The 17,680-nt window shown below is 36.5% G+C and overlaps 2 protein-coding genes and 1 long non-coding RNA gene across 5 annotated transcripts; 2 read left to right on the top strand and 1 right to left on the bottom strand.

Moving 5' to 3' along the window:
* Window positions 1-336: 336 nt before the first annotated feature.
* On the top strand, window positions 337-1,405 carry LOC126788364 (fasciclin-like arabinogalactan protein 12). Its single transcript, XM_050514337.1, has one exon. It carries the CDS (start codon window positions 442-444, stop codon window positions 1,222-1,224), a length of 783 nt encoding a protein of 260 aa, XP_050370294.1. The 5' UTR covers window positions 337-441; the 3' UTR covers window positions 1,225-1,405.
* A 2,302-nt stretch (window positions 1,406-3,707) lies between these two features.
* On the top strand, window positions 3,708-6,445 carry LOC126788404 (uncharacterized). 3 transcript variants are annotated; one of them, XR_007671365.1, is made up of 5 exons: window positions 3,708-4,170; window positions 4,372-4,541; window positions 5,310-5,385; window positions 5,911-6,008; window positions 6,261-6,445. It is a non-coding gene; the product is annotated as an uncharacterized LOC126788404 (long non-coding RNA). The 3 variants fall into 3 exon arrangements; XR_007671367.1 differs by having other exon boundaries at window positions 4,372-4,417; XR_007671366.1 differs by lacking the exon at window positions 5,911-6,008.
* A 7,116-nt stretch (window positions 6,446-13,561) lies between these two features.
* On the bottom strand, window positions 13,562-15,952 carry LOC126786550 (zinc finger protein BALDIBIS-like). The gene is made up of 3 exons (XM_050512396.1): window positions 15,520-15,952; window positions 15,028-15,427; window positions 13,562-14,800 (listed from the first exon to the last, which is right to left on the bottom strand). The coding sequence occupies exons 1-3, from the start codon at window positions 15,662-15,664 to the stop codon at window positions 13,852-13,854; spliced, it is 1,494 nt and encodes a 497-aa protein (XP_050368353.1). The 5' UTR covers window positions 15,665-15,952; the 3' UTR covers window positions 13,562-13,851.
* Between the last annotated feature and the right edge of the window lie 1,728 nt (window positions 15,953-17,680).

A 17,680-nucleotide genomic window follows, 5' to 3' on the forward strand; every position in this document is an offset into this window, starting at 1 on the left:
ATCATCATATATGCTCTTTGTACCCGTCTTCCTTAAGTTTGTGGCAAGCAAATTATGCATGGGGTCTTCTCATGCCATGACTTTACTAATTTATGTTTTGCCTAAAGTGGGATTACATAACATAAGTGAAACCAAAGCAATTATGCACTTCTTCATTTACCCACAACCACTTGATCAAATCGATCTACTCTGTTTTTTGCTGCTTTCCCAAGCAAACTAGTAGCTCTGACACCATAGTCTACCTCTCCATTCATTCCCAACAATATGACAACCATGTTAATTGCACTCTTTCACCTAATGCATTATCATCCTCCCCACCTCTAATAAAAACCCTCTTCTTCCCCCTGAAAATGCATCAGAGACATTCATTCAGAACACTTGAAGCAGCATCTTCCCCCCACCAAGCCTCTCTAATATCCAACACTCGTACGTACGTGCAACATGATGAAGCAGCAGCTACAGGTTCTTTTCTCACTCTCATTACTATTCATCCTTCTCTCTCACTGCTCGAGAATCTCAGCTCAAGGACCAGCTGCGAGCCCAAATGCAGGTCCAGTAGCCGACGCTCCGGCACCGGCACCGCCAGGACCAACCAACGTCACCAAGATCCTTGAAAAATCCGGCAACTTCAACCTTCTTATCCGCCTGATGAAAACTACACAAGTCGACACCCAACTCTACAGCCAACTAAACGACTCCTACAGCAAACTGACCATCTTGGCACCAACTGACGCTGCCTTCTCAAAACTCAAACCAGGGTCTCTCAACTCCCTCAGCGAATCACAGAAGGATCAACTCTTGCAGTTCCACTTCATCCCTGATTTTCTCACCATCTCAAACTTCCAAACTCTCAGCAACCCGGTTCGGACCCAAGCCGGAGACCAGTTTGAGTTCCCGCTAAATATCACCACAACTGGAAACTCAGTGAACATCACCACTGGTCTTGTCAACACCTCAATATCTGGCACTGTCTACTCGGATAACCAATTGGCTGTTTATCAGATCGACAGTGTGCTACAGCCTTATGGGATTTTCGCTCCCAAGCCTTTGCCCCCTTCTCCAGCACCGGCGCCGGAAAAGGCAAAGAACAAAAAGAAAGCTTCAGACGATAGCCCAGTTGCCGCAGCGAAATCTGCTGCAGGGTCTGTACGCTGTGATATCTCCAGAAATGGATTGTTCTCCATTATAATTGCTGTTGTTTTTGCAGCGGTACTGTTTTTGTGACAATGAGGCTGATTGAAGAAATGGTTGAGCACGAAATTGTTTGGATTCTTTGGAATAATTCTTCTCTGTTTTTGACCTTTTATATATTAATGTGTAGAACGTGATCATGTAGCTTCTTTTTCTGGGGTTTGTTATATATTGTGTTGGTTGCTTTGTATTTTTACCATATGTATTTGCCTATTAATTAGAGTTGGATTGGTTGATATCAACTTTAATTTTCCAATACCATATACCAACTAATATATAATTAGTATAAAAAATCCACCATTTATATCAACCAATAACGTTGGTATACCAATTGAGTGGTACAGTTGGTGCTCGGTTGATAATGAGCTCCTGTCAACATATTTATGGCCTAAAAATTTAAAAGTAAAATCCAAATAAGTAATAACAAATATGTGAAATAATAATATAATTCCAAAGTCTTATACAACTTTAACCAAATTACTAAATACAAAGTCATAAATTAAAAACCAAAGTCCAAATAGCAAAACTGTCAAAGTACTAACAAATTCTCAAAACGATTGAAAAAAAAAAGATAGGTTTAAGGGCAACTCCAACAGTGGCCTTAAAAACCAAGACCAGTCTCAAAATCAATTTATTCATCTCCAACAATTCATTATAGGGGGAGCTAGTCTTATAATTATAAAACTTAGTTCTATTTCAAGTCCTATATCTAAGCATTTTCCAAGACCAAGACTCAAATAGTGATATATGTCCCACATCAATTATTTTGAACATAACACTCAAACAATAATATATATAATCTATTATACTGAATAAAACACCAATTATAAGGCCCTATTGTTGGAGATGAGATTTATAAGACTCATGAATAGTGTAGTAAGGGGGTTCTAAAATGAAAATAGCACCCCCAAATAAGACTTATTGTTGGAGTTACCCTAAAGGCGAGATATGTTGACATGTTGTAGGCAGTGATGATGCTACTGATAGGTCTAAGCATTTATATTTGGGTTGTCTCTTCCTACCTCAAAGTTTTGCGTAATAACATTCTCTACAATAATAGCATAAATAGTTTAAATACATATTAGGAATTCGATTAAATTGATTTATTCATAATTAAGTAAAGAAATTGAAGACGAGAAAAGTGTACTTGACAAAGAAGACTAGAGAATGAGTGTATTTGACGGGTGGCGAATCAAAGATCAATAGATCTACGACGAAGTGAGAGAGGAAAGAAGTAGATCGAGAAATGAGAGAGAACTCAGAAAACTCAGAAGTGACTGAGAGTGTGAGGCTGAGAGAGAGATTAGATTAAAGTTAGTAGATTTCTACGGTTTAGATTTATTTTTCAATAAATATACGGTTGAAATTTTAATATATATATAGTAATTAAATAATTTAATATAATATAAGTCAATAAGTACGGTATATCAAGATATATAAAAAATATGTACCACCTACCGTACCGTATTTTAATATTAATATGGTATACTGTATCATATATAATATACTAAATATTTGGTATACCAACGTATTTAATACGGTTCATATACAAATTGGTTGAGATGATTTTATGTACCATTAAAGAATTCAAATATAGTCATACTTAAAGGAAAAAAAAAGGTCAACGAACCAAAATCTGATGTGTGAGAATTGATTTACTAGACCAATATACAATTGTCTTCGTTCTGCGTACAAAAGTACAAATTGCCATCATCGTAGGTAGTTTTTCTTAATCAAATAACTCGATCATTTATTATACCGATCACATATTACAAATGAATAAATGTTACTTCGGGATCTTGATGTTCGCGCTGGCAATATATTTTCTCTGATCAGCGAGTTTGGGATTGAAGAACGTTCTCTATTTGGAGCGTGTGCGTATGTGCATAGGCGTGCCAGTACTTGCGTATGAGAATGTGTTGAGTGTGATTTTGTTGTCTTAACTTTTGAATCTGACGATTGTGGTGAGGTTGAAAACTGTAACCTTGCTTAGTCTGACGTGTAGGTCGTCTGGTCTGCCCCACTACTAGCAAAAAGAGCTATTACACTGATTTTACATATACTGACTATTATAAATCAATGACATATATCAATTAACACAATTAAATGTGTGAGATAAATTAACGTGGACCAACAAGAAATTGTATAACTTACATTAACCACTCAAATCAGTGTTATATACGAATACACATAGAATTTTGTTTGTTATAAGAATACACATATAGTTCCATGTGTTATATCTATAATATGGTTATTGTTGTCAGTGCGTGATATAACACACTCATTTATCTATGTGTAATGAAAAACTAATCCACAATTATCCGTGCAAATAAAATGAGTGACATCTACAAATTTTCCAAGAGAATTACACATAGATTTTATTGTGTAATATAGCTTATTTTCACATAAATCTTTGCATAATACTAATTAAAAGTTTAAAACCATAACAAATCCTTTCCAAATAGCCAACTCCAATCTCTAAGCGCCAACCAAAAAATTTGGGTTTCAATTTTGAGTTTATTTGAGATTTGTGTGTGTTCGGTTTGCCCCAAATCCCAACATACAGCTATCTCCAAATTGTCTTAAACCTAATATCCAGTTCACAATCACAACTCACAAGTTCTTGTGCTCAAATCACCGAGCTCTCATATCTTGAACCTTTGATTCGTCCTAGCCCTCATAACCTGCGCCACACTAAAAATCTCTCTCTCACAAAAATCTCAGAGGAAAAGCGAGGTCAGAGATCTCCCTAGAGTTATCGAAATAGTGACAAAAGAGTCTAAAACACCTTCGTCGCCAATCGCAACCCACCAATCTTCTTCACTTTTGTCCTGAGGTAAAACCGTAGAACCCATTTAGATTGGGTTCTGATTGTTGATTGACAATCTGATTTGTCGGCGACGGCCAAGATTGGAGATGAATTTGGGTTCCAAGGAAAGAAGAAGGAAGACCATAGAGCAACAGAACTGAAAATCAAGGGTAAGGTTCTTACACTGAATTGAGATTGGGTTTATATAAGAGTATATGGTAGTGGTGCTCTCACATAAATCTCAAGTATGCTTATAGCTTCTCTCTTTTCATTTGATTCCAATTTGTGTTTAAATTTCAGTATCTATGAAGTTTTGTATGAATTTATACAAAACATAAATTATTCTTGTATTTTTATTTATAAATTCGCAGCTATATGAAAGAGAGGACAAGGACCAGCGTGGAAGCTATGTTACTGGTATATGGTTAATTTAATTGTATGATAGATGGTCAGAACCTATTTCCTCCTTCTATTCCCAGAATTGTTGGTAGCTGCAAAGAAAGCTTTTTCTTCTGTCAGCTGTTCCATCTTTTTTATTTTAGTATGTATCTTACCATTTATCTTCCTCCTTGTCAAGCTTTATGTGCAGTAAAAGGATCCTTGAATGTTGATATCCATCTCATCCCCATTTTCATATCTAATCTCTAAATCTATTTATATTTTGTTTCAAAATAAAGTACTTTGTGATTTCGATTGAAAGTTTGTATGGCTGCATTTAAGCTTAGTTCTTATCTCATGAATCTGATTGTGCAATCGTGTGTACAGTTCATTTGACCCAGAATTCTTCAAAGTGCCTTAACCCTTATAATTACACTACACTTACGGTATATGTTACTGGAACCAAACATGAGAATTTCATTATCTTCCCTTCAAGTTGAAACAGAGCTCTTTAGTTATGATCTTCATCAGAACTGAACCACATTATTTTCTCATCCTTACATATTAAACTTCAATGAATTAGATGTTTGATATCTGATTCTCTTATCATATCTGGTTTACAAATTTAGTTTTGAACTTATCCTGGAATTATCCTTTCGAAATCAATATCTGAAATTCCTTTTGGGATGAACATGGTACTTTATGATATTTATGTACAGAGGATTGGTTCATATCCTTTCGAAATCAATATCTGGTTTACTTCAAGTTCAGTTGCCCAATAAAAATTTGATTTGAACAATGCTACATCTGACTCCTTTGGCATTATATTTATAAATGTTCTTTGTTATACACTTGATTATAACAATGATATGGTTTTAAAACCCCCTACTGGGCATCGTTTATGCTCACCACTTTCTCCTCAATTTTTTAGGTGGTGGTTAGTTCAATGTGTAAAGTTGGATTGCTCTACCCATTATCGTACTGGGATTGAAGTGCAGGATAGTTTGGTGAGTTATAGGCTGATTCTTTTCAATTGGTAGATGTGTTTTATATAGCTACTTGCCTGGGCAATGATTATCCTAGTGTGGATGTATCTTTCTTTGTAATATTCTTGTAATCCTCAGTTCGCTCTTTGTGATCATATCTTAGTTAGCAAGTATAAAAACTTGTCTTCTGTTCTGACCTTCAAATATTTGTTCATGTGTATCATAATTCAAAAACTTTATCAAGTGTGATCTATGCTATCCCTTATGTATGTTTTGTGCATTCTTTTTATGATCTGATCCTTGGAACCTCTTTCATCTCAAGCCTTTATTTCCAGGTATTGATAGTGGGATATGTCAACCAAAAGAACCATTTATTAAGGTTGAAATTCTAGTTTTGAAAATAAAAAACAGGTTTACTGATTTTTATAAAAACTACTACTCTGCTCATTTTGTCCTTATCGTTTCTCTAGTTCCAAGCCTTCATTTGATCTGAATTTTTGGTATGTATTTTTTCTACCTGTTAACTTTTGATCTGGAAATTCTCAGTTGATTTCACTGAACAAGGAATGATCCGTGACTTCTCAAAGATAAGTCTGCAACCCAGAATTTTCAATGAACCTCCTTGCTTTCAGTTCAGCTTTCAGGTTCCAATTGTTCCATTTAACCTCTGTTTGTATATGAAAGTAGACTTCCTGATAGTCACTCCAAAACTGATTTCACATCATTTGGTTTTCAAATAAATTCTCTGTGAATTTTCTAAGTTGTCCTGACTGCTGCCTTGTTCTTCAAAAACCTGATATTCTCAGTCAATTTGTGTTCATCTTTTGCCTCACTTCCAGAACATGGTTTTGCTTCAAATTTTATATTGGTATGATTAGAGTTCTCATACTTTGCAGGTACTTGAGAATGAGGCTACTGTAGCTGGAAGTGTTATACAATTCTAAAGAATGTTTTCCAGTATTTCAAGTCTATGACTTAGATTAGATTTCTTGAACTAGATTTCTGTGAACTTGTTGTTTGTCATTATGAAATTTTCTATATGTAACTGTTACTCTAAATTATATTGAAAAGTTAATCATTTCCTTAAGGCCTCAAATTTGATTTTATTCTTGGATAAGAAATTGATATAAATATGGATAGAGATATGAGTATGATAATATATATTAGGCCAATATTGATATTTATTTAGCGCCCTATTACAAATTCGAAAGCCTTGGGGAGAGAACGCCGCCCACGCGCCAAAAAAGAAAAGAAAACTGTGAAAGAGTTGTCTCTCCCAGCTGAACTCAGTCGGCGCCCTCGTCGTTGCGTCTCAGTCCGGGAGAGGATAGTAGTGTGGCTATTATGGGAGATGCTAGGCCATTTTTGATGTTGTTATGGTTGGGTCATTATCGCGGTTAAGGGTTTGTGGTGGTGCCTAGAAGAGGATAGTGACGAGTAGGTGTAGATCTAGAAGCTTTTAGCGAGGGTGGTTCCAGATCTGATTTTAGCGAGGGGGTTTGAGTATTAGGGAGTACATTTCTTGATCCGTTGTACTTGTTTGGGTTCAGGATTGTCTAGGCTCTTGTCACTCGGATCGGTGGTCGCTGGTGTACTCTATTCAAGTTGATGGACAGTCCCAGGGGTGTGATTCAAGCGTTGGTGCTGCAGATCTGGTGTGCGTGGTATCGCCGGAGGTGGCTACGTGAACTGATGTGGGCAATTTCGATTGACGTCTATTGATAGGAGCGGAGGGGTTTGTGGGTAGTTGCTTGGCGTGGCTCGTTGTCGACATGTTTTCCGACCGGATTTCAGAAGACCAGTTGGTTTCTCTGCCGCTTTGGGGCCGTGATGGGTCATGGGCCTGTGTTGGACCATTGTTTTGGTTTTTCTGGGGGTATGCATCCTTGTTTCTTAGCTTGTTTGTGTTTCGTTTGTTTTTTTTTTTGTTAATTTATTGTTGTTTTGTGTATGTGTGATCCGGTGTGGTCGCTTCATTGTGCTTCATTGTAGAGACACAGTTGTGAGAGCGAATATGTTTTAACACCTGAAACTATCACATGTGTTCACTCATCAGGAGACGGAGTTGACTCAAAGTTGTGTACCCCATATTGGGAGCCATGATCTAGTTGGTACACCGACGTCCTTTTCCATCTTTAATGGTTGTTGTCGTATTTGGGTCTCCACGGTTAGATTACTAATTTCTAGTCTCATGGTGTAAATGAGGTTTTGTAGCTCCATCTTCGTCCTCTTGGATGAGAGAAGTTAGGTTACAAGTTGGGCAAGTTATGGATCATGTATTGTAATGTTCTTCACCCTTGTAACAATTTATTCTTCATGAATGAAATGCCTTCATTGGATAAAAATATTGCTATTTATTTATTTAAATCTATTATAACTATTCATACAAAATAGTGTGGATATAAGGCTTATGATATCACACATTCACACTAGTATTTGTGTGTTATAGTATGACACACATAAATAAGTGTGAATCAATAAACTTACTCATTCTGAAAACGTGCTGGACAATTTGAATATGGTTGTAGTTATTCATGGGACCCACGTCAATAATTCGCACGGGCTTTTAGATCTGCGTGTGATGAGCATTAGCCCTCCCTCCAAAGTACACCGATAGATATTTCGTAACTGCATTGTGCCCAATAGCTTTCCCACATTGGCATTCGTGTAAAATGTCCAAGCCTTCTTTCGCGTCTCTTCACGAATCGCCTATCGATACTTAACCGTTGAGGTGTGAGTTAAGCAGAGCTTTTAAGATAGGGAAATGTGTTGCAGGTTGCTGAGAACATGAGGCCTTTAAACGGTTTGGATACTTTTCACAAGTTGCCTCGAAGAGGTCTTGAGAGTAGGGTTTGCCTCATGAGTCTTGTTTAGCAATTGTGTTGATTTGTATGTTGAGAGTTGTCTCTTTCTTCTTCGCCAAAGCCTTTATTTATATAGATTTGCTTGCTGATTGATAAGATTTATTTCCTTATAGGACTTATTAATAAAATATAATCTTTAACCGCATATATTGGTTAAGTATATAAAAAACTTTTGAATAAATTTACATATGATTATGTCGTAAGTAATTATACTAGATAATAACCTTTGGAGTGAAAGATATTGGCTTAGTGAAGAAGTCGTAGGCAATAGAGATTTAATTGCCTTCGAGATAATCTTGGAGCTGTGCACATCTTCTCGGGGATGGAATTGTATCTTGAATATATCCTCTACCCGTGCAAATCTTCTAATCACAATTTCCTTCTAGATATAGATGACTTCTTGGCAAAGCCTTCTTGATATTTTCGAGTGCCAACTGTAGTACATGCAAGGTTTACCAAGCATAATTAAGCTAATTATCTCCTTCCAAACTTGCTCCACGTCCAACAATCAACCCTAGATTGCATATATCTTGATCACTTGCACAACACGTCCACTACTTTGACACAAAATCCTCCTTTGATGCACCATCTTGTAGGCAAATAATATAGCATTAATTACCATATATTTGGTCATTAATAATAATTCGATGTATTCCGTATTCGCCTTATAGATTACTTGTTCGCTAAGTAGGTTTGATGTAACCATTAAATTGCATATATTCCGAGATACTTGAGCCCAACCGCACCGGGCCACATAAATTGGCCTAGAACACATATTAGCTTAAAATGAATATTTTTGGCTCAAACACTTGCTATTCATTTCCCAACCTGGCTCTACCAAAACGAACATTTTTTCTCAACATCTTAGATGCTTGGGGAATAGCACTGCCGCGCGCATTGAAACACAACTTCTTGCATCCAGGATAGATGTCTCAGAAATCAATCCAAAAAACGTTCAGCTGTTTTTAGGAATAATAATAAGAGTTAACATGTTAGTATGCCGTGAGTTAGTACCCATATGTCGAAAAAATAGACATAAGCGCCTAACATCCACCTAGGCTGCCTTGGCGCTTGCGTTATCCTAGGGAGGAGAGTGGGAAAGTTATGTCCATGACCGAATTTCTCATGTTTTGGAATATTGTTATTTTGAATTGATTTTTCTTTAACAAGAAAAAAAAAGGAAAAAAATATCACAATATAAGTTGGGGAAGTGTATCAATACATATTTATTGATAACTACTTAGGCCTCGTTTGGTTGTTGAAAGAGAACTCACTTCCCTTGTAATTTCTCTTGGGAAGAAAGTTAGAATTACTGTTAAGTTTCTCTTCTCTATTTGGTTAGTGCAGGAAAGGAGATTAAAAGTTTTTATCAAAGTTCAATAATATCCTTGTGTTTTAATACTAAAGAAGTTTTACAAGGACATTATAATTGCATTTGTAATTAATGTTGGAAAGTGAGATGAGAAGTTCTTTCCCATGAGATATGGGTGGAACCTACTTTCCTTTTATTTTCCACTTTGCTAGGAAAGTAGTTCCTACTCTTGTGATTCCCAAACAAGGGAAATGAACACTTCCTTTCTGGATTCCTTAGTTCCTGCCAAACTAACAAGTCATTAATGTCTACTACTATATGGTAATTCCCATATATTGTAACGCCCTGGAAGAATTATGTTACAACGCCGCAAGCTTTCAAAATATAAGTCTGTAACTTAAGAAACAAAAATATGTACAAGCTAAGGTCAAGAGTACACTTTGGATGCACAGAGAAATTTTTACAACAAAGAGACATATTTTACATTCCACAAAACCTGATATAAAGTCCTAAACTAGAGTTCACAAGAGAAAATCACAACAAAAGAGCATCAAGTGCATGAGAACAAATTTACAAAGTTTCCCAACAAAATAATAACATATTCACAATGTCAAAAGAATGCAAACTGAGAAACACCTGCTTAACCAGCGATCAAAGTCCAAACACAAGCTATATACACTGGAAAACCCAAGTACCCAGTGGCGAATCCTGGATAGTCACCTTGGGGATGGTTAAAGTTCTAATTTATAAATCGAACAATAGGCAAATAGTGAGAATCTCGACGGTACTTGAAAACCATGAAGTAATTTTTTTGAACGCTTCGTTTGGGCTGAAGTTATGATATTATATGATCTTAGTCTAATAACCTATAATTATTGAAAAATAATACTTATATCTACTAACAATGTGACATTACAATATAGCTACCAAAATTGATAAATACACATATATAACCAAGTAAATTGATATAATAGTAGAACACAAAAGTCACAAAACAATTTGAGAATCTATAATTCTATTCAATGAATTCATATATCAACAAACACCTAGTTATGTTAATTAAATGAATAAAGCTTGAACCGATGGAGTGGATGGACAAAAAACTTATTTCTTCTATGTTCTCTTCCTTGACTCTTCCAGAAAGTAACAAACAAAAATCAACTCAATCCAAACTCAAAATTAGAAGAACCAAAATAATTAAACGAAGTAAAACTAAACTCAAATTCCAATTTCATCACTTCATTCACTTGAGATTGTCAAATAGAGAAACAAAAACCACAAATCCCCAATTTGATCTAAGGAGCAAGTCCAGTAGCACCACACATCCACACTTGAATCGTCAATGGACGACGGTGGTATTGTGGTGGAGCGTGGAGCTAAGGCCCAAGACCCCAAATGAAATTAGTTAAACTAATTTAGGGATTTGGTTTAGGAATTAAGACGAGTCTTTGAGGTCGGGGAAGAAGATGAAGAGAAAATAGAATTTGGTTAATGGATATTGTGTGAACGTGTGAAAGATTAAGTGCGGGTGAGGGAATTGAGTGTGGGTGTGTGTAGGGGATGCTTCCACTTTAAATATATATATGTATATTACTTGCATTTTTTTTTGTGATTAGTTGGGGATGCTTAACTTTAAATATATATATGTATATTACTTGCATTTTTTTTTTGTGATTAGTTGGGGATACTTGGACCAATTCATTTAACATTATAGGAACTTCTTTCCACCAAAAGGTGACTCTACATTCTGATCATAACTTCACAACCCAAACTGCAATATATACAAGTCTAAATGCACATCAGATGAGTATATTTTCTGATCACATACGTCACCATTCAAGCTGCAATATTAATATGTATAATTGCACAACAACAACTTCAACAATTTCTGGAATACTATGATCAAAGTTCAATCTTTATAAACTTAAAATATGAACTTAAGGCATATTGAGCCTTTTATGCAAAACCCACCTTAATTGATTAACTTTCCCGTAGACTTGGAAAGACCAACTCAATTAAGTTCTTGACAAATCTCTTAGTATCCAGGCAACTAATTCATTGTAACCCTTCACCAATATACAACCTTTCTTTAAAGCAATTGAATTCAACCCAGAACTATAAACCCAACGTTAACAACAACTCTACCAATACAACTTTCATTCTGCTCAAATCAAACAAACCCAACTACAAATCACAAACATCGTAAAAAAGAATCAGAGATCAATACCTAGTCATTGATTTCTAATCCAGTTCCAGCTCCACTCCTTTGATCTCTCCCACTAACAGACCTAAAATTAATAGGAGGTATCAATAACCCATAAACTGAATTCAAATTCGCCAATTGAAGACCATAGACGAGTTAGAATTTACCTTACAATGAACTGAAGTCAATCCAAAACCCAACTCAGTTTCTGACCGGTCTCAATGCAGAAAAGAGAAGGAAATATCGATGGTTTCTTCCTATCTCAGTGAGGTTTTCGCTGTACTATCCTTTGTGAGCTCAAGGGAATTAAACCGTGGTGATTGAAGTGATCAGCTTGGAATAGAAAAGAAAGTGAGGTCGGTGCTTCAGTGAAACGGTGGTAAGATAAGAACTAGACATTTGATTTTAGACCAGATATCATTCCAATTTATTCCACGCTGCCCTTATGTGGAATTACTTCCTATAATTTCCCAAACATACCAAGAATTCTCACTAAAGCCCAGTAGAAAATTGAGTTAAAATTGATAACTCAATAACTCTCAATTCGATCATTTTCTCACAACTTACCCAATTACTTGACTTTGCAAATAATTTCAAAACCGAATATCGTAAGTAATATCAAGTAACTAAATAAATTTACTGGGTCTCACATATATGGTATGTTCAATCTACTTGTCTTGTTGAAGTCATTCACTTGCCTTTTATTTAAACGTAATCAAAAGATTCAAAACCGCATCATCACTTGTTATTTGGATTCGCGATGTACACCATACAACAGGTACTCAATGGCTGGCAAGGGCTATCATTTTCTGCACGCAATAGTGGTGTGTTTGTGCGGTTGGATGATACGGCGTATACCATACAGCCTCGTAGGATAAATTTTTCTTATTATTTGCCTATCTTGCTTAAGTTTGTTGTTGTGGGGTCCCGTTGCCACTGCGTATGCATGTGATAATGCGTGGAGACATGTTGAAGAATGTCTCAGATCTAGGAGTGTGACGGAATTATATATATAATGTATTAGATAAAATATGAGTAATTAGCTAACTATTGCACCACGGTCTTGTGGGTAAAACTCCACGTACAGTAACACAACTCACAACGTGGTCAGATTATCAACAATTTCAGTGCAAATCCATTAAAGAATACCAATTCGTCGTGTTTCATACATAACAGTGCAACTATAATTGGGAAAAATAAGGAAAAGAGTTGTCCGATCCTGTCATATACATACGTGATACGTCTTTCAAGTTTCAATTAGGTCGACAAGAAAAACAGGAGTAAACAAAAACAAAATGTATTTTTGGACCTTTTCAATCCCTTTTTTCCTACTAACATGAAAACTCAAGCAAGAAGATCGATCATGTATGTTGATGAAATGACGCGTCTGTAGTGTATGTGTTCTTATAAATCTAATTCTTACATACAGTATCAAGTCAAGTCTCCATTAGTATTTTCTAAAAAAAAAAACTAAAAAAAGTCTCCATTAGTATATAAAAAAAAGTCAAGTCTCCATTTGTGAACACACACATACAAACGCGTTCATAGTGTGTTCTTAAATTGACAAATCACAACAATATTCTTTAATTCTCTCACCACATAACAAAGCCTAGGAATAGAAATTACTTCGCATCTAGAGCAATTAATTAGAGATTTGGCCAAAATCGACGAGCTAGGGTAAGTAATGTGGTCCAGATAAGAGTACCTTTATCAAAATGGACGGTGAAAAATTGTTGTTGATAGTGAGAAGGAGAAAGATAGCTAGGCACTTAATTAGTGATCGACGTAGCTCATGGACTCTTACCCAACAATATGACATAGGCTTTAACCTCTTTTGGACAAAGAGGCTTTAGTCGTTGACAAAAAATAAATCCACAAGAAAATTAATTCTACAACACGCATGGAGCCATGGAGGGCCAGAAAACTCACCTTCCCTGTTTAGGCCAAAACATGCATTGGCCCTCCCTCACTTTCTTCCTCTCTGCTAAAGTCTTTCCATAATTGGTATAATCAAGTGTTTAATCTAATTAACACTAGCTTATAATACAACAAAACCTAATTAAGGCCTAATTAAGGCTACAGTACTCTACCTTGTAATGACAGGTTTCTCATTGCTGAGTAGCACCACTAGTACTGATACTGTACTGGGTCAAGTGATCCATTGCTGAACCCATTGAAGCTAAGCTTGCTGCACCACCTAGCTCTTGTTGAAAGAAGGGTACACCAGTTACTCCACCTACTCCGAGAAAATCCCTCGTTAAGTTACTCTTCTCTTTCTCATTCACCATGGTAGTGGAACTACCAGTTCCTAGAGGCAGGTTCATCATCTGATTCAAATGATTGATCTTGTTGCTCAAGAATGAAGCCGAAAACAATGACGAAGACCCGTCTTCCATTTGAGTTGAAGACGACAGAGAGTTGAGCAAGACATTGAAGTTCTCATCGTTCTTGTTGTGGCTGTATGATGAAGAGTTCATGAAGCCATAGGCAGCCGGAATGGCGTCATTATTGTTGCTTGTTGTAGATCCCATTTGAGCTGCTTTTTGCAAGAGTGCGGTAGCTGACATGTGACCCGGACTCTGATTATTGTTATAGAAAGAGCTCGAACTCATCGTTGCGGACAAATTTAACTTTGCTTTGGAGTCTTCCTCCTCCTTGAGCCCCCGCGTCATTAATGATGACATAGAGAGATTCCCATTGGTATATGATGCCTCGGGAAACTTGTTGAGCCACTGGTTCTGGGAGGAAGAGGGTCCAAACATATCCATCGACGCCGCCGTCTGCACCATTTCTGGCAAGCCCATATTGGCCGCAGAGAGGTTATCTGAGCCTGAGAACTCGGGCTGCTGCTGATGTTGGAAGATCGGTAAGAAATGGGGAATGTTCCTCCCGATTGCCTGTTGTTGTTGATGATGATGAGGATGACTATTTGTAATAGATCCATTCATGAAGCTCGGAATGTTAATGTTGGTGGATGTTGAAGCTGAACCAAACCTTGCACTTTCTTCAGCCGCCAATGCATCACAGAAAGCTCTATGAGTTATGAAGCTATCTTTCCTGTTTCGGAAAATCGACTCAGTCATATATACAACATTAAATTCAGATATTGCCTGCATTTAATGTATTATTCCTCATCAAAATCAATCCTAAACTAGGGAATCATTTATTGCAAGAAAAAGAAACTAAATTTAATTATTGTCACACTCGCACAGAAGAACTTGTGACGTGACTGTTTCAGAGAACAGTATTATTTTTCGAAATGGGAGAGATGGCATGGGGGTTACCTGGAAAAGAGCGTGCCACAGTCACATCTATACTCTCTAGTCCCGCAAATCTTGCTATGTGCTTTCCAATCTGATTGGACTGCGTACTTCTTCGAGCATTTCTCACATTTCCACTTCTTCTCACCGTGCTTTCTGCTGAAGTGCTTCTTGATTCCGGTTAGGTCTCCGAGAGCCCGTGATGGCTCGTGGTGCACGCAGCTCTTCTCGGGGCAGACGTAGACCTTCTTTCGTATCACTTCAAGCTTCGATCTTTGTTTCAGCTTCCATGGAAGGTTGTGGCCGCGTCGGTGAAGTTGCAAGTTCTGGTCCCTCTGAAAACCCTTGTTGCAGATTTCACAGAGGAATCGGTTTGTGGCCATTAGAGATTTTGGGGACAAAGCTATAACTTCTGCATCTGGATCTGGAAAGAATTCCAAACACTAAATAAAAAATAAGATCTTGATTATTAGTCAAGCTAGCTAATTGATGAAACTAATTACATGCAATACTTGCCTGGAGTTCCGGGTAAATTTCGCTTCCTCTTGAATGCCGGATTAGTCGTACTAGGGTTAGGGCTAGGGCTCGGATTCGGCTCCTGATGAAGAAACCCTCCACTAATGGTCGAGGGAACTGAAAGCCCATCTTCAGATGACATCATCTTGAGGCAGGAACTTGCTCAAAACAATGAAGTAAAACAAAAGCTAGCTAGAACTATCAACACAATTAACAAAGGACAAAAGAGCTCTAGTATGGTGTAGAAGACAATATACAACTGAAAAATATGAGAATCAAAGCAAAGCTTTTAGCTTCTTGGATCGATCTCCAAGCTGGGAGAAGTAGCTAGAAACTAAGAACCGAGAAGTAAATCAATGGTTTTTGTTTGAAACTTGGAAATGAAAAACACCAAACAGAAAAATAAACGAAGAGAGAATATTTCTTCTCTCTTTCTCTTTCTCTCTCTATCTCTATCTCTATCTCTTTCTGTGTCTCTCCTCCTTCTCTTCTAATACGGCTGCTCTCTCACTCTCAACTGGACCATTCTCTCCTTTCCTACTCAATAAAATATCACAGAACTTACACGAGGAAGTGAAGGCCGGGTTGAAAAGGGCAAGTTGAAAAGGAAAATTGTATGTGCAGCGCCTCTAATTCACCGTCCATACACCCCATATATCTACGTGAATTTCAAGACAGTTTCTATCCACCGTCCAATTCCGTATATATAATCCAGTTGAAAAAAGGGTAAAAAATGAGACTAATGAGTGAAAATAGAGTTGCCTTTACAGCCAGCAATTGATATGAGGTGAAAAATCATTACGCCATAATTGTGTGAAGAGAGAGAGAGAGAGAGAGGTGCCGTCCGTGAGAGGTGAGGGAGTGGTGGGGGGCCCGGTGGAGACTGTCAGTAGTGACAGTGAGAAGAGAAAGATGATAATACAAAGACAAGAGATTGACGGGTACCGCTTGATGTGTCGACCACAACCCACGGGACACCAAAACTCTCTTTCTCTCTCAATTTTCTCTGTTTCTCATTAGAGAGAATCAGCAGCAAGTCAGTCTCTCCCTACTCACAGGTACCTGTACCTCCAACACTAATATCTAGAAATTCGATCCCTTCTGGTGGCTACTGAGGAGGGTGGAGAATCTCTTTCACGAGTTTGACTGCTCCTCGTTCTTACTTGGGTTGATAAATTCGTAATAATTTATCCATAGGGTAAAGTTCATTCTTAGATCAAATGTTTGGCGGTATAAGTTTAGTTAATCTAGCCTGCTTAAGTTATCTCCAACTCATTCTTGTTAAGGACTATATGGTTAAATATTAGTCTTAATAAAGGCTAAAAGACCATAATGAGAGGGCTAAAATGCATTGTTAAGGGTTAAAATGTTTTTTTAAATCTTTTGAGTGAAGGACAAATATTATTTGTTTATTTAATAGGTCCTCACATTTTATCAATCACATCTAATTTTAATTATATTTTTTATAAATACAATTAATTTAAAATTTGATGATTAATATAATTAGCTTTAATTTTGATGATTAATACAATTAATATTTTATTTTTGTTGATTACTATAATTAATTTTAATTTTTGTTGATTAGTATAATTAATACAATTTACTTGTATGATTAATATTATTAATTTTAATTGGTTAATACAATAAATTTTAAATTTGAAGATTAAAATTAGGAATGGTCTCTACTTAAATGGATTAAAGAAAATAATTTATTTTTTTATGTGTGTATGTGTGGGTATACAACCTCACTATATCGCTTTCTCTATTTGAAGAAAATGATCATTCTTACCTTTAAGTTATTCAAAAAAGAGGCAGATCGAATTCGTAATGTCATCACTTCATTTTTTTGTTCAATATATACTATCACGTTAAATATAATTGAATGAGAGAAATAAGCCAATAATAATTTTAATTAAAATATTAGCCTTCATGCACGTGCGTATTGCGAGTGGAAGGACCGTGCTCACGCGTGTGCTTGATATCCTTGATATATTAAGACAACAAGTCATAAAATCTTTTGATAAATTGAGATCAATGAAATAATAAAATTGCACAAATCTGACACTTCATACCTTGATAATCTCCAGTCATTCAAAAGGGAATTATTTGCTTGGAGCTTTTATGCTATTGTTTAGATTTAGCGTGTATAATTTACCATCCT

This window comes from Argentina anserina, chromosome 3 (genome assembly GCF_933775445.1).
Source record: "Argentina anserina chromosome 3, drPotAnse1.1, whole genome shotgun sequence".
In the NCBI taxonomy this organism is placed as follows: Eukaryota; Viridiplantae; Streptophyta; class Magnoliopsida; order Rosales; family Rosaceae; genus Argentina; species Argentina anserina.

Coding starts and splice junctions, on each gene's coding strand:
- LOC126788364 (XM_050514337.1), top strand. CDS start 442: ATGATGAAGCAGCAGCTACAGGTTCTTTTCTCACTCTCATTACTATTC.
- LOC126786550 (XM_050512396.1), bottom strand. CDS start 15,664: ATGATGTCATCTGAAGATGGGCTTTCAGTTCCCTCGACCATTAGTGGA. Junction 15,428..15,519: donor AAATTTACCCGGAACTCCAG/GCAAGTATTGCA, acceptor AATTCTTTCCAG/ATCCAGATGCAGAAGTTATA. Junction 14,801..15,027: donor TGTGGCACGCTCTTTTCCAG/GTAACCCCCATG, acceptor TTTCCGAAACAG/GAAAGATAGCTTCATAACTC.